Source organism: Arachis ipaensis, chromosome B05 (genome assembly GCF_000816755.2).
Source record: "Arachis ipaensis cultivar K30076 chromosome B05, Araip1.1, whole genome shotgun sequence".
In the NCBI taxonomy this organism is placed as follows: domain Eukaryota; kingdom Viridiplantae; phylum Streptophyta; class Magnoliopsida; order Fabales; family Fabaceae; genus Arachis; species Arachis ipaensis.
The window spans coordinates 7,527,222-7,542,966 of NC_029789.2; the positions used below are offsets into that span (position 1 = coordinate 7,527,222).

At 38.4% G+C, this 15,745-nt stretch overlaps 1 protein-coding gene across 1 annotated transcript in view; it reads right to left on the minus strand.

The window, feature by feature from the left end:
* Positions 12,548–15,745, minus strand: part of LOC107642746 (probable beta-1,4-xylosyltransferase IRX14) — a 3,627-nt gene continuing 429 nt past the window's right edge. Inside the window, exons 2-4 of the mRNA XM_016346209.2 lie at positions 15,237–15,745; positions 14,328–14,876; positions 12,548–13,175 (exon numbers count right to left, since the gene is read on the minus strand). Coding sequence (XP_016201695.1) covers positions 12,926–13,175; positions 14,328–14,876; positions 15,237–15,745 — 1,308 coding nt within the window. The 3' untranslated portion in view covers positions 12,548–12,925. The remainder of the gene's footprint in view (positions 13,176–14,327; positions 14,877–15,236) is intronic.

A 15,745-nucleotide genomic window follows, 5' to 3' on the forward strand; every position in this document is an offset into this window, starting at 1 on the left:
TAAAGTAGATAGGTTGTTGCTATTTTTTTCTTTCTGTAACAAGAACAGAGCTTATCGCCCAGTTAGTAATGGATAAATATAAGTAAAGTTCTTCCCCTTGAAGGGATTTTTGTAAAATAGGTGGTTTTGAAAGAGTGCTTTTTATGTTCGTCGACATACACCTCTAGGTTTCTGCCAATTTGATCTGCGAATACCTTATCCATGAGGCATTGGTAGGTAGCGCCCGCATTTTTAAGTCCAAAAGCCATAACCTTATAACAGTAATTTCCATATTCAGTGATGAATGCAATTTTGTTTTGATCAGATGGGTGCATTAGAATCTGGTTATAACCAGAATATGCATCTATGAAACTTAATGTCTTGTAACCTGAAGCATTATCTACTAAACAGTCAATAGATGGTAAAGGATAGGAATCTTTTGCGCATGCTTTGTTGAGATCGGTGAAATCAACACACATGCGCCATTTACCGTTGTGTTTTTTTTACCATTACGATGTTTGCCAACCATGTTGTGAACCGAATTTCCTGATAAAGCCAACATTAACTAATTCTTTGGTTTCTTCCAAAGATGCTTATTTCTTTTCGAGACCTAGGTTTCGCTTTTGCTGTGCAATAGGTCGGACAGATGGGTCCAGTGCCAATTTGTGAGAGATGACGGAAGGATCAATGTCGGGCATGTCAGCAGAGGTCCAAGTGAATAGATCGACATGTTGTTGTAAGAACCTCTGGAATGTATATTTTTCTTCCGAGCTAAGTGTCGTACCTACATAGCTAATTTTGTTAGGGTCATTTAACTCTTCGGTTGGTGTAGGCCGCTCAAGGAACTCGGCTCTTGGGTCGAGGTCGGCAAGTGCTAGGAGCTCGCTAGAGCTACTGACGTTATTCAGTTGTGCTCCTATAGCTCGGTTTGGTTGTTTAAGACTTATATTGTAGCATTGTTGGGCTTCATGATGATCGCTGTGAATGGTAGCGATGAGTTCATCCTGCACAGGAAACTTCACACAGAGATGGATCATAGATACTATGGCACCGAATTTATTCAAAAACGGTCGGACAAGTATTAGATTATAAGGACTAAAGCAGTCAACCACTAAATACTGAACATCAGAAGTTTTAGATAAGGGATGCTCACCTAGTGTGGTTTGTAACCACACAGATCCCAACACTGGGACACGTTCACCTGAGAAGCCGACCAAGTCACCCGTGGAAGGTTGGAGTATGTTGTCACTCAATTTCATTTTTCGAAAAGTGGAATAGAATAGAACATCTGCACTGCTTCCAGGGTCTAGTAATACTTTGCATACGAAGAGGTCTCCAAGCTGAATGGAGATTACCACCGGATCATCCAAATTGGAAGTTGTTGTATTAAGATCGGATGCCTGGAATGTCATTTGTGGGAATTGGGAAGATGTTTTAATGTCATTTAGATTGCTTTCTACCAATAACATAGCTCGGTATGAATGCTTCTGTGCCGAGCTTGTGGCTCCTCCACCTGCAAAACCTCCAGAAATACAGTTATTGACTCCGCGTGGTTGTTCATGGTGGCTTGAAGTTGCTTTTTCTTTGTCACGGGAGTGTTGTCCTGCCGTGGTATTGTCAGCAGAGAATGGTGTATGCCTTTGTATATGGCCACTGATATACTTGTCTAAATGATCTTGTCGAGCTAGTCGCTCTAGGAGGTCTTTAGCGATTACACACTCATCAGTGGTATGTCCATGTTTCTGGTGAAAAGGGAAATATTTTGAATTATCCACATTCTTCGAATCCTGATAGTTTCCAGCCTTTCGTGGTGGTTTGATCAATTTTGAGTTTAGAATCTCCTTATGATGTCGTCCCTCTTGGTGTTAAACTGAGTTCACTACAAAAAATTTTGGTTCAAACGGCGGTTTTTTTGAGTAATTACGTCGGTTTGAACCGCCATTATTACCAGGAACGGCGGTTTCAGAAAGTGATGTAATTCTGGATGCCATTCTGGTTATTACGGCGGTTTTCAGAAAATTGCCACAATTTCCTAGGTTAAAACAGCAGTTTTTAGATAGGTTAAAACGGCAGTTTAAACACTATTATTTTCAAATAAAACGGCATTTTTTGGTTGGTTAAAACAGCGGTTCAAACCGCCGTTATTTTCAGGGTAAAAATGGCATTTATGAACAGCCATTTTTACCTTGGCAGAGTGACGTTTTTGGTTGGTTAAAACGGCATTTTGAACCGCCATTTTTACCCTGACAGTGGCATTTTTATTGGTTAAAATGGCGTTTGAAATCACCGTTTTTACCATGTTAAAATGGCGTTTTATGTTATATAAAATGGCATTTACAAGCCGCCATTTTTACCAGATAAAAGTGACATTTTTTATCGTTTAGAAAGATAGTTTTAACCGCCGGTTTTTACTTGTTAAACAAATAATTTTTTGTTTAAAATTTCACGATAATAAAAAATCGTAACCCATTTTTTGGATACCTATTTTTACATTAATATCTAAATGATTGTGAAAAATTTCTACCATGATAAAACATAGCATATAATATATGTATCACCTTTATTCCTTTTTCTTGAGACTTTTTTGAAAATAATGATAATATATCATCCAAACCAGCACACAAGACAAACAGCGAAGCTTCAAGCTCCAGCTTACCAGCTTCAATCTTTGCCTAATCTAATACCTCGTTTATAAGTGACAGCAAAGCTTTTTCACTTCCCTGCGCCATTCTAACATACTCCATTTAGTATTTACAAGCTAAAACACAAACACAATACCAAATTGAGAAATTAATGTACCTTTCCTTTCCTTTCTTCGGTTTTCTTTCTTTCGATTTTCTCGAAATTAATGTCTGAAACCAATCGCATGAACCCATTCTTGATGTATGATAACTTGTCTCAGATTAACATACTCCTGGGAGTATTTTTATAAATACAAGTCATTAGCATATTCATGTGTATTGTTTGTATTCAGGTTCAGGTCCAACATATTATATGAAAAAATTTTACAGCTCTCAAGACATGAAAAAAATATGCATAAAAACATAACAGATGCTGAATTTTATCAGCACACTTTAAGATTAGAATAGCATAAATCACAATTTCTTGTAATAACAGAAGCAAAATAACAAACACATAGAGTGCAATAAGTGCATTATTACTAAATGTTTGTAATAAGAAACTGTTCACCCTTCCAGTCTAGTCTCTTGGAATGGAGAATTTATAATAATCTATTAGTTCTTGAAAATGATGATTTCAAGTACAAAATGATATTATAAATAGCACATACTTTGCCATCATTAACAAAAATGCTAGAAGCATATAAAAAAAGTAATAGAAACAATAATAGCAACTACCTGACTATGGAATAACTTAAATAGATGGAAAAGGGTAGCAGTCATATACCTTTGACTTGCTGACATCTGCGATAACAATACTGGGAATGCCAATAGGGACTGAATCAAATTTTGCTCCAGGAGAAAGAGTTTCACATAGAATAAATCCAGCTGCACTAAGAGACTTCGCTATTTTTGAAACTTTTTTTATTGATGGAGAACCAACTACAAAGTTGAAAGAATAACCACAAAGAAGAATGTTCCCCTTTATCAAGTTCTTGTTTAGAAGTTAAGGTCTCTGGCAATCTGTGGGATTGTATTTCATAACTGAGGAGTCTAGCACAACATCATTCGCAGTAAAACACTTAAGCTAGTAAAGTGATTTTTACATTTTTCCAACTATTATACAAAAATACACTGTAACCTATTCCAATCCTTAGTCCCAAAGAGATCTTTACCTACCCTATAAACAGAGTTATGTGATATAATCAATAAAAAGTAGTAGTGGGAAGTTGGAAAAATTATGTGATAGACCAATAAACAGAGCAATGTTTATATAATCAATAAAAATAAGTCTCCTTCTAATAGTTATAACCCAATAACGTAGTGGGAAGTTGAAAAACTTACGTGATAGACCAATTCTAGCCAAGAGACCCTCACTCTTCATAAATCCCACAATCTTATAGTAAATTCTTGCATTGCTCTCTGCAAATCAAGTTCTCAATCGGTTCAATTAATCAGAAAAAGAAAAGAAGATGTTGAATTTAATTATGTGGCACACCTTGAAAGATTCATTGTCTGTTTTGAAGCTTATTCCTGAAAACTTCAGCCACACAGGAAATCCTCTTTATACAATAAAAAAATGATAAATAAAATTAAATTAAAAATTATAAAAGTAGTAATGGAAAATGGAAGATACCCGAAGTTCCATTCAACACAGACATAAGGACCAATGCGAAGTTGAGTGTAAAGACTAGCTTTTCGTATTATCTTCATGAATCTCACCAGATCATATCTCCCTTCAAAATTGTACTAAGTATCCTTCTCAACCTCATCCATTAGCCTCATACTCCCGCACCAAAGAATCAAAGCCCTAACACCTTACTGCAAAATTAAAACTTGACATGACTAGTTGATTTTCACAATATCACAGGGCATAATTGTAAATTTAGCAAAAAATGAAAAAAAAAAATAAAGAGCACTTACCATGAGCAAGTGAGAAGAGTGAGCCAGCACTGCCTCCACGATTCCATTTGAGCTGCATTCGCATCGAGACAGTTGCAATGGTTCTCTCTTCATAAACGTGTGGTAAAATTCCACCACCTCTGGCACCCTCGTCAACAACAACAACAACAACGCAGAAGATCAATCAAAGTAAAAATACACAATAATATAAAAAAAAAAACAAGCATTCTCTGTTTCTTTCTACTAGATCATGAACTAGATCTAAAATTATGAAGAGGAAGGAAAAATCAAAAGAAGATGAAGGCGGAACAAAATTACAGAGGCTCGCTAAAGGCAGCAACAGCAGCATTGCTTACAGTGGCGAGGTTATAAATAAAGGCGGCAAGGGAATGAGGGACGGTGACTAACCTTCAGATCGAAGCCAGAACCTCACTGAAGGTAGCAATACGATGTTGCTTAATATGGTGAGAAGATTAGTAAGGACGAGAAGATGAACAATGGCAATGAAATAAGCGGCAGCAACAAACCTTCAGATTGAGGCCAGAACGAGAACCAAATTGAAAACTCGTTGAAGGCAACAACAATGACGTTTCTTGCAGCGTCAAGGATATGAGTTGCAACGAGTGGATGAATGGCAGCGAGGAGATGAATGACAGTGGCAGGGATTAGGGTTCGTCATTCACTTTTTATCGAGAAACCACACTAATCACTCGGTCTCTCATATATTCACACAATACATCATGCGAGTTAAAAAGAAAAGAAAAATGATAGTGGCGGTTTTAAATTGCCACAATCAACTAAAACCGCCACAAAATTACAAACATTCTGGCACAAGCTAAAACCGCCAAAATTAACGAAAAAAATGGCTGTTCTATAAAACCGCCATAAAATTAATGCCATTTTAATCTAATTTTTTTGTAGTGTATGATGCATAATGAGGAGTTAGTTAAAATTTTTCTTACTGTCCCGAGCTTTATCCTCTTCTTTATACTGAGGCTTTTTTGCTTTCCGAGCTTGTCGAAGTTCCTCGATATCCATCTGACTTTTTGCCTTTTCACGGAACTCGGCAAGGGACTTTGGTTTGACAACTGCAATTGCTTCTTGAAATTTGCCTAGTCGGAGTCCACTTTTTGATGGCGTGCAGATGCACCTCGGGGTGGAGATCTAGTATGCTCATGGCCACCTTTGTAAAACGAGTAATGTAGTCCTTCAGACTTTCATTCTGACCTTGTTTGATTGTGTTCAGGTAGTCGGAGTCGTGCAGGTAGATAGCAGAGGAAACAAAGTGATCCTCAAAAAGCTTCGCTTTTTCCTTAAAACGAGAAATAGAATCTGCAGGTAAAGAACAAAACCAATCAAGTGCAGGACCGTCTAAAAAGGAAGGAAAACAACGGCATAAAACATGGTCAGAGGCACCGTTTACTATCATTATAGATCTGAACTTTTTGAGGTGATTTTTCGGATCTCCTAACCCATCATAAGGGGTTAAGGTTGTTGGCAAAGTGAATCTCCTAGGCATTTGGAAATTCATAATGTCGGTCGTGAATGGCCCTATAGAGTTGTCGGGCTCAATGTCTTCATTCTCTGGTGGAGCTTCTTCGTTCCGGGAAGGCCGAGCTTCTTCATTCTGAGAAATCTTGGAGACGTGTGATGGATCAGATTCGTGTTCTGCCTCCTCCGTTCGTTCATTATGATCACCATTGTTTTTAATCCGAGCATTAGTTAACTCGGCGATTTGGTTCGTCATCCTTTGATTTTCCTCCGCCATACGTTGATTTGCTTGTTGCAGCTCAGTTACCATTCGAAGAAGTTCGGAAGGCATTGGTGGAGGCAAATCAGCCATGGATGTTGAAGTATTGAGGCCGAGAAAAGGATAAAGGATTTATGTCTTCGGCTCCATGGTGGGCGCCAATTGTTCTTATGTGGATGAACTTGGATGTAACTCGATCCCTTGCAGTCTAATGCCGAGCTGTTACCCTTCGCACCGAGCTTTATGCTTGGAGGTCCGAGCTTTCCGTCTAGAAATGTTTCACGTTGCAGTGAGAACAAAAGAGGGGAAGTGTACCTGCAAAAGACACTCCAATGTTTAAGTTAGTATTGTCAATTTCTTGTGTCTTTCGAAAATACCTTACCAGAGGTATCTAACGTTTCATTGCTGATAATTATTCATGTTGAAAGTCAATTATGTTGTATTCGGCCGTTATGATGTTCAGCCAAACGTTTTTCTCTGAGCTGTACCGTTTGGACGAGTTATGACTCATTAAGCCGAGCTATAATGTACGATACCGAGTTATATCTTCGAATTTGTAACAGCCATATCAAGTAATTTTATGACATAGTATTAATGATCTATGTTTCGAAAGATCTATAATTTAATCGTTGATAAACTCCAAAGGTAAATAAAAAAAATCTAAGCTTAAACTTTTTGGACGAATCATGGGAGTATTCTCATCAAATGGGCAACGTAACATTCTCATACCCATCAATTTTCACCACCTTACGGCTCTTCTGCATTTAAACCAACATTAGTTAATGTTAATCACGTAACTAGAGATTCAATCAAAGCTTAGTTATGATTACAGACCCTGATAGGACCACATTGGGCCCTAAGGCCTTTGTATGGGTAGTAATCCTCTGTGGATGCCACCATTTTGGATGATGAAAGTTCAGGCTTTGTCTATAACCATAAGGCCTTCATTGCAACCATTGTGAGATCTGTCGCAATCCACAAGTTCTAGCTTTGATAGAGAAACAGGCTCACTGGTGACGACTTTCCTCATTGCTTTTACTGTTGCCATTGCTAAGAAAATACAACTTCCTGTTTGAAAACCCATAAAAGGCCCAAAGAAGCTTACGGCCCAACACCCGTGTAATAAAATAAATAGTAAAATATTATTTTAATCAACATATATGTTGTATACAAAAATTTATTAGCCAACAATCTTTTCATGATGGCCATCATTAGTACATGTATAGTAAAAGAGTAATACTAAGTGATCAATAAAATTTGCTATTTTTCTAGTACTAAATTATAAATTATAGACTCTAAAATATAATCCTAATAGCATAAAAGTGTCTATATCATGACCTAAAATGACTAAGGCCAAGGCATAAAAGTGGACTTATAACCCCGGGTGGAATAGAATTAGGAGTGTTTGAAAATTTCGATTCGATACATACCAAATTCATCATATCATATCCACTATTTGCATTTTTTATGTTCAAATCTGATTCATACATTTGTATAATAAAAAGTTAATAAAACTTATTTTTTACTCTAAAAAAACTTTTATTCATTATTTTAACCCTCTTTACTCCTAAAATATTAGTAAACCAATTTTTTTAAATAACAAAAATAAAATAATATAACATATATATGAATAATAATTATTAATAAAAATAAAATATATATTATTTATTTATTTATTATCTGATACAGATGTGCGGATCAGATATCCAAATACATATATGATATATGCGATCCAATTTTATTAAAGTACAGATAAATACCACAAATTTTTTATATGATCCGATTCATAAACACTTCTAGTTAGGACCAAAGTCACATAATTGAGAATAAACGTTCCAAAGGCGCGCAGGTCAACCAACTTAACTAGCCAAGAGCTAGGATGCTAGATCCGACTTGACTTGGGGAGCAATCAACAGCTCTTTCCATTATTTCGATTATCACCCTTAGAGGAATAAACACCTCAACGTAAGTTGACTTTCACACAATATAGAGAATAACCATTCACTATCTTAAGAGAAGATTACATCTACTAATGACTAGTTATCATTTTACTTTATAAACATCCGAATAGTTCACATATTTCTCATTCTATTCAACTTATTTTGTTTTAACTCTGGTTAATTTAAGTATTAGAATCTCTTTCAAATACCTCTCACCTGCCATTTCGAAATCAATGAGAAACCATCTCAGAACAATTCGTTTCAGGTACACCTCAAAACAACAAGTAAGATGTTGATCTAAAATGTTGGTTAATATTAATAAAAATGTTGGCCCTAATATTTTTCATAGTTAAAACATTATTAATTAAACAATATTTTTGTGTGAATATTTTAATAGTATAATTTTAAAGATAAGACAAAAGCTAATAAACTTTAAGGCTAGTTTGTAGGTGTGGTTTTGAGCATGATGCTCATCAATGAATTTCAAGTTATCCTTGAAAATTTTAAATCTTTCATCTTTTCCTCCCAACCTATTATGTGTTTTTCGGTGCTTGATCAGCCACTCCTCGTAGATAGCCATGGCTTGGTCATCACTTCGCCAATGCAATTGGTCAAAAGCCAAAGAGAGAGTGAACAAAAGGAAAAACATGGTGGATGTCACTATTACATCAGCCATATCAAGAGGAAAGATTGATAACTAGCTAGTTAAGCATTGCGAGGATTTGGAGCTAGCTCAGGGAGAAGAGAAGGTTGGGATTACTTGGAAAATCAGGTAGAGCTGAACAATAGTTTTCTTGATGAAAAACAGTTAGAATTGTATTTTATTGGGATGAAAATTGCTTGCATATCATAAGGTTAAGTTGACCGGCTACTCAAAACACACATCAATAAATCACTTTTAGTGGCTTAGGTGAAATTTACATTTATTTTGGCTTTACTAATATATTTTTTTTGAATCAAAATAAGCTCAACACACTAATGTGGAGCAACAAAAGAAACAACAAGAACTTCGTAAAAACATAAAATTCCTATAGCTTCTGGCAACGCCATCAACCATCAAAAGATTCACTCTCAGTCCATTCGTTGTAGCTCAGCAATGTCTTTCTTATTACGAAGTCCACACCTGTTTCCTGATTCTGAAAAATCCTAGCATTACGTTCCACCCAAATGTTCCAAATAACTGCAAAGAACCCCGGCAACCATTTCTTCTGCTCTTGTTTCCGCTTATGCCTACCAGTTCACCTCTCAAACAGTTCTATTACGGTTCCAGGCATAGACCATACCTCCCCAAAAGATCTCAACCACCTGCACCACACCTGCCATGTGAACTCACAGAGGAGAAACAAATGCTCCACCAACTCTATCTCCTTCTTACATAGTACACAGAGAGTATCACTAAGTCTAATAACGCCTAGTCTATTCAATCTCTCCTTAGTATTCACTCTACCAATGAGCACAAACCACCCAAACAGCTCAATTCTTGGCGGTACCATCCCTCACCAAACTGAACTTGTGTAACTATAACTCGTTATCTCATCTGATAGAGTCTCCGATTGTAGGACCTGCACAACAGACTTGGTAGAAAATACCCCTTTACTATCAAACTTCCAAACCAAATTGTCATCTTTACCATCTGACAGCTTCACCAGTCTTAACCGCTCATGAATTTGATGGACAAGTTCCAGCTCCCATTGGAACAACTCTCTCCACCACTGGAAGTTCCATATCCACTCAAGCCCATCCCAAAATCCACAATCCCCTATCCTCGATCCCTGCTGATTCAAAACAGAAAATAATCTTGGAAAAGCCACCTTCAAGGGGCTACCTTGCAGCCAGTTATCTTCCCAAAACAGGGTACTCCTCCCATCCCTATCTCCATCGCCAGGCCAGTAAGCATTTTGTCTTTTATCCTCTGCTCTTTTATATTAAGATTACATATGTCTTTCCAGGGCCCTCCTTTATCTGGTAGCTGCTGGCTTATTAGCATTACATCAGGATTTAGGTTGTTGCACGAGCAGACAATCCTCTTCCATAAGGGACACTCCTCTTTAGAAAATCTCCACAACCACTTAAATAAGAGCGCTGTGTTCCGGAGCACTGCATCTCCAACCCCCAATCCCCCAGCCTTTCTTGGTGCCTAAACCAACTCCCACTTAACTAGCGGAATACTGTCATTACCATCCCCCTTACACCACATAAATCTCCTTTGCAATGCAATCATCTTATCCGCAACTGCCTTTAGCATCTTGTATAGACTGAGGTAGTAGATAGGTAGGCTATTCAAAACTGATCTAATAAGAACAAGCTTGCCCGCTTTGGTTAGAACCTTTGCTTTCCAGAGGCTGAGTTTCTCTTCCACCTTATCTATAACCGGTTTCCAAGTCTTTACCAACCGAGGATTCGCACCCAAAGAAATCCCGAGATACCTTACAGGTAAAACCGCTTGCTTACATCCCAGCAAACCACAGGCACTATCTACCCATTTGCTTGCACCCTAGCAAACTACAGGCATTGTCTACCCAATCCTGCTCACAATTCACCGATATCAAACTTGACTTCTCAAAATTAATGCTCAGCCCCGACATCAACTCAAAACACCGCAATAGTCTCCTATAATTGACTATTGTCTCTGTCACCGGGGGGCAAAACAGAATCGTATCATCTGCAAATTGTAAGTGCGACAATTCGATCTGCTCACCTCCTACTAGCAGCGGTTCAATACGCCCATTCCTGACCGCTTCTCCCACCATCCGATTCAACACGTCGACCACCAATACAAACAGAAACGGAGATAGGGGATCCCCTTGTCTGAGGCCTCTTTCTATGTTGAACGGCTTGGATGGTGACCCATTCACCAGAACAGACATAGTGGCCGTGCTGACACACTCCTTCACCCAATTCCTCCAACGCTGTCCAAATCCCATTTTCTGTAGCACTATATCCACGAAGCTCCATCTGACTCTATCATACGCTTTATGAAAATCTAGCTTAATAATTGCTGCTTTCCTTCTCCTTGCCTTGAGCCAATGAACTGTCTCACATGCTATGAGAGCACCATCAAGTATTTTTCTACCTTTCACAAATGCAGTCTGAGTCTCACCCACCAAACCCGGCATAACTGACCTCATTCTTCTCACCAGCACCTTCGAAATCACCTTATACACACATCCCACCAAACTAATCGGCCTAAAATCCTTAATTTCCTTAGCACCCAAGAATTTTGGGGCCAGCGTCACCCATGTTATATTCACATCTGATGGTAATGTTGCCCTTTGAAAGAAATCCATCACCGCCGCCGTGAACTCCTGACCAATCTCTTCCCAACATTTCTTGATGAAATTCATATTGTAGCCATCACTACCTGGGGCCTTCGATGATTCACAATCCCATACTGCCTCCTTAATTTCCTCTGCAGACGGTAAAACCTCCAAGGCTTCTGACTCATCTGTATCAATTTGCTGTAACAACCCATCCCGAACACCAATCCTTGGTACATACTCCTGCCGGTACAGTTCCTTGTAGAATCCCCTTATTTCATGCTTAATTCTTGCATGATTCCTCACAAGTCGTCCCTGAATCATCAGAGCATCAATCCTGTTATTCCGCCTTCTAGCCGATGCAATATTATGGAAGTACCGAGTATTTCTGTCCATGTCCCTCGCATATTTAGACCGAGACATCTGCTTCCAATGGGTTTCCTTCCTAATGTACCATTTTTCACAAAATCTTACCAGCGCCTTCCTTCTAGCCTCCGTTGTACCATCATAGATCCCCTCACTAACCTTTTCGTCCAACTTCCTAATCTCACCAACTAAACATTTGTTATAAGATATTATGTTTTTATTATTTCGATTTTCTTAGATTGCGTTTGGAAGAAAAACTGAGACTGAGTTATGTTGTATTATATTTAGTCTAAGATACATATAAAAATTAAGAGGTAAATTTGGATTTTAAAAAGTTAAATGATGATACTTTAAAAAAAGTATTATTAAAATTTTAATTTCTATCCAAAAATTTTCAATCACTTGTGTTTCTACTTTCTAGAGGTATTGAAGGTGAAGGGATTAAAATTTTAGTTTTAACTCAGCAAACACAATACTAAATTTCAGTCTTTGGAAAAAAACACTACTTTAACAACTATAAATATCCTTATATATTATATCATCTTACACAATTTGAATATAAAAAAATATTTTTTTTAAATAAACGTTTAAAATTAAAGACTTCTTCCTAATATATGTTGGATTCATAGGGTTTGCGTGATATTCTGTTTAGTTGGATCATGTGCCCCTCTAATCAGGAGTGGACTTTATTGTTGGGAGAAAAAAAGAAAGAAAAATTATAGAAGACACAGTGTATAATCCTATTGAGAAGAATATGTATTAACATGGAATAAAATTTGAATACAGGCTTCCTGCAAGACAGCAACTGCTGCAAAACTAATTCATGCGAACGGAATATATAGCACCCTCAACAAAAATAAGGAAACAAAAAAGAAAAGAAAAAATCACTTTGAAAGAAAAAAAATTGGGTGAAATCAGACCGGAATGCACAGATGCTGGTCCACCATAAAAGTTACAAGGCCGATGTATGTATCCATTGTCCATTATAGGACATTGGCTTCTCCGTTTGGTTGAATTCAGATTCATTCTTGTTTCTGAAAGACCAGCATTCTATTCTCTTCTCTTCTTTATCCACAGGCCAGAAAATTCCTCAGATGTACTCTTATTAACATATCAGTTTTGTTGTTCAGAAACAGAAAGCGTAGATGCTTGCACACCTATCACTTTGGTGTCGTGCCTTCTCTTAGTTCTACTGCGCCTTGTTCTTGGCGTTTTCGTTTTTGTAGAATGCTTGTTTATCTGCTGGTCTTGTGTTTGAGCGCCAACTGACATTTTCTCATTAGATGGGAGCTCAGGAGGGGCATCTGGCCATGGAGTTCGCTTCGAGGGGACAGTGATGTCCAGAGGAGGGTCAATTATCCATCTGCATCAAATAGAGTTACCACATATGATCAGCCAATAGGACCAATCGTAGCATGCTTAAAGTTTTTACCTAAAAATAGTACAAGCACAAAAATTGGGGTGAGATGGACCCCCAAAATAAACTAAATTGACTTTCAGACGAAACTTTAGGAAGTACAAACAGAAATACCACTTATTTGACTAATACTTCAGTATCCAAGGGAAGAGCATATTACGGAGCAAGAAACATAGCAGTCAGCAAAAGTTGACTTAATGAAGAAAAAGAAGTAAAGGGAAAAACATGGTGGGTGTGAAAAGTATGCACCACCTACTTGTTGGACAGGATGTCCTAAATAGAAGGTAAGGCTTAGAGATTAGATTGATGGTAGAATGAGTGAATGACCAAACATAATCTTGGGCATCTTCTTGAATGTAGAAAAATATTATGTAATGATGCAAGATCCTAATCCAAGCATCATGAAAAAACTATTAAATAATTGACTAGATAATCTGGTTGAAGTTTATAGCCATTAGACAAAACCGAAAATTCCAACAAAAAAGCAGAGGATGTCCCATTTGATAATACTTGGCCTTTCTTCTAGCAAATCCATCTAAATGCAGAAACTGACTTGACATGTATTCTAAATTAAAATCACCAATTCTTGGAGAATAAGTTCGGAGTGATGTTGTCCATTTAATCAGGAAAACAATCAGAGACTATTGTTTCCTTGTACTATAAATTCTCCTTTCCCTTTGAACATTTTGGTTATTTCAGGTCAGCCAAATATAAAGGGGAAGAATGTTTTGTATACAGTGAGTTTCTCAGATTCAGCTTTGCATGAGAGTCTCTACAAGTCAGCACAATAGTATTCCTAGATGTTTTAACATAGACAATATTATATGGTTTCTGTAAAAATTCTGCCCCAGTTTAGCAACAGTTTGATTTACCCGGTGGGCTTTCCTTGACTCGATCTGACCAGGATCATCTTATCTATTGCTTCAAAAGAACTACTTACGTGGGGAAACTATGAATATCCTAGAAAATAAGTCCACATTGAATGATACCAATGGCCAATTTAAGTATACATCTATATTCCTAATAAGATTATCCCATGGATAGCATCAAACTTGAGAGTAAAAATGAAGTTTCTAAGTCAAAGAGAAGAGGACTTACTGAGCAGGGAATTTGCTGTCTGAGCGAGCTTCAACCCGCAACCACCAAAGCAAAACTTGGCGGCCACAATTCCCAAGTGGTTCTACCACGGAAGTGGTCTTGAGCAAGGACAATGGACTCTCTACCTCCTCTCCAGCCCCATCCAACTCATCAAGATCCTTAACCCACTCTGGCTTGTCATCAACATCCTTCCATACCAATCTGGAATTCAACACAAATCCAGACCACTCTAGCTTCCTGGGCAGTACAGGTGCCCGGTCATCAATATAAACCGCACTTCTTCCTACATATTGCAACGAATTGAAGGTGTGCCATCCAACTAACTTATTGGTAGCATTACAAGCAGGACCCTGCACGGGCATTGGGGTGGATTCCTCCTCGCCCTCTCTTTGAATCGTAGCCGAAGAGTCAGTAGAATGAAGAAGTATCCCAACCGAAACAGCACCAATCCACTTCACATTTTGGATTTCATCAAATAGCTCCATACTATGCATATTACTATCATCAGCAAACATCACAACGCCATCCAGCTTCTGTTCCCTCACAATCCTGTTTAGTCACATGGCAACAAAATCAATCAAAACATTCCATTGAGGAATCACGCCATAGAATAAAATCGCCAATAATTATACCGTTTTCCACTGTATTAGACACGATACAATACAAAGAAGTGGAAAAAATAGTAACGTTTGATCCATAATCAAGTTTCCATAATAACAAAAGGAGAATGCTAGGGGGAGTCACTTTAGTTAAAAAAAAAGGGGGGGAGAAGAGTTGGTTAGGAGGTAAAGCCAAGGAAAAAGTATCAACAAACATTATTGGTAACGGAATACTTCGAATAACAGAAAGCAACTGGAATTTCGATCAATGAAAAACCAAAAAATAATAAAGAGCTCAGAATTCACGCACCCCAAAGCATGAAGACGCATACGAGACTCCAATTTGTGTCTTCCCTCCCAAGAATTCGGCATTGTTTGCCTAAACCCAACGTGGATAGTTCTGAGTCCCGATTTAGCAATGATGGAAGCAGTTTCGTTGGTGACGCCACCAGCCTCCACCACGATCCAAACCAGATCGTACGGCACCAGCATCAGAGAGTGCATAACGCCGGTCAGGTGAAGCTTCTGGAAAGTTCTGGCGTAGGTCGGGGTGACCGCGATCACCGTCCTAGGGTTCTTCACGCCGAACAGCGCCCTCTGCTCCCTCTGGACCCGCTCAAGTATCTGGTGAGCCTTCATTACTTCCACGGGATCCGGATGCGGCCACGGCCGGATTCGGATCCCGTGCCGCCCGACCACCACCCTGCTGGTGGAGCTCGCCACGACCGCCGTCATGTTCCCAGGGACGCTGTCGGCGGCACCGGTGACGGGAGTCGAGCGAACGTCGAGGTGAGAGGCGATTTCGGCTGCGCCGCGGAA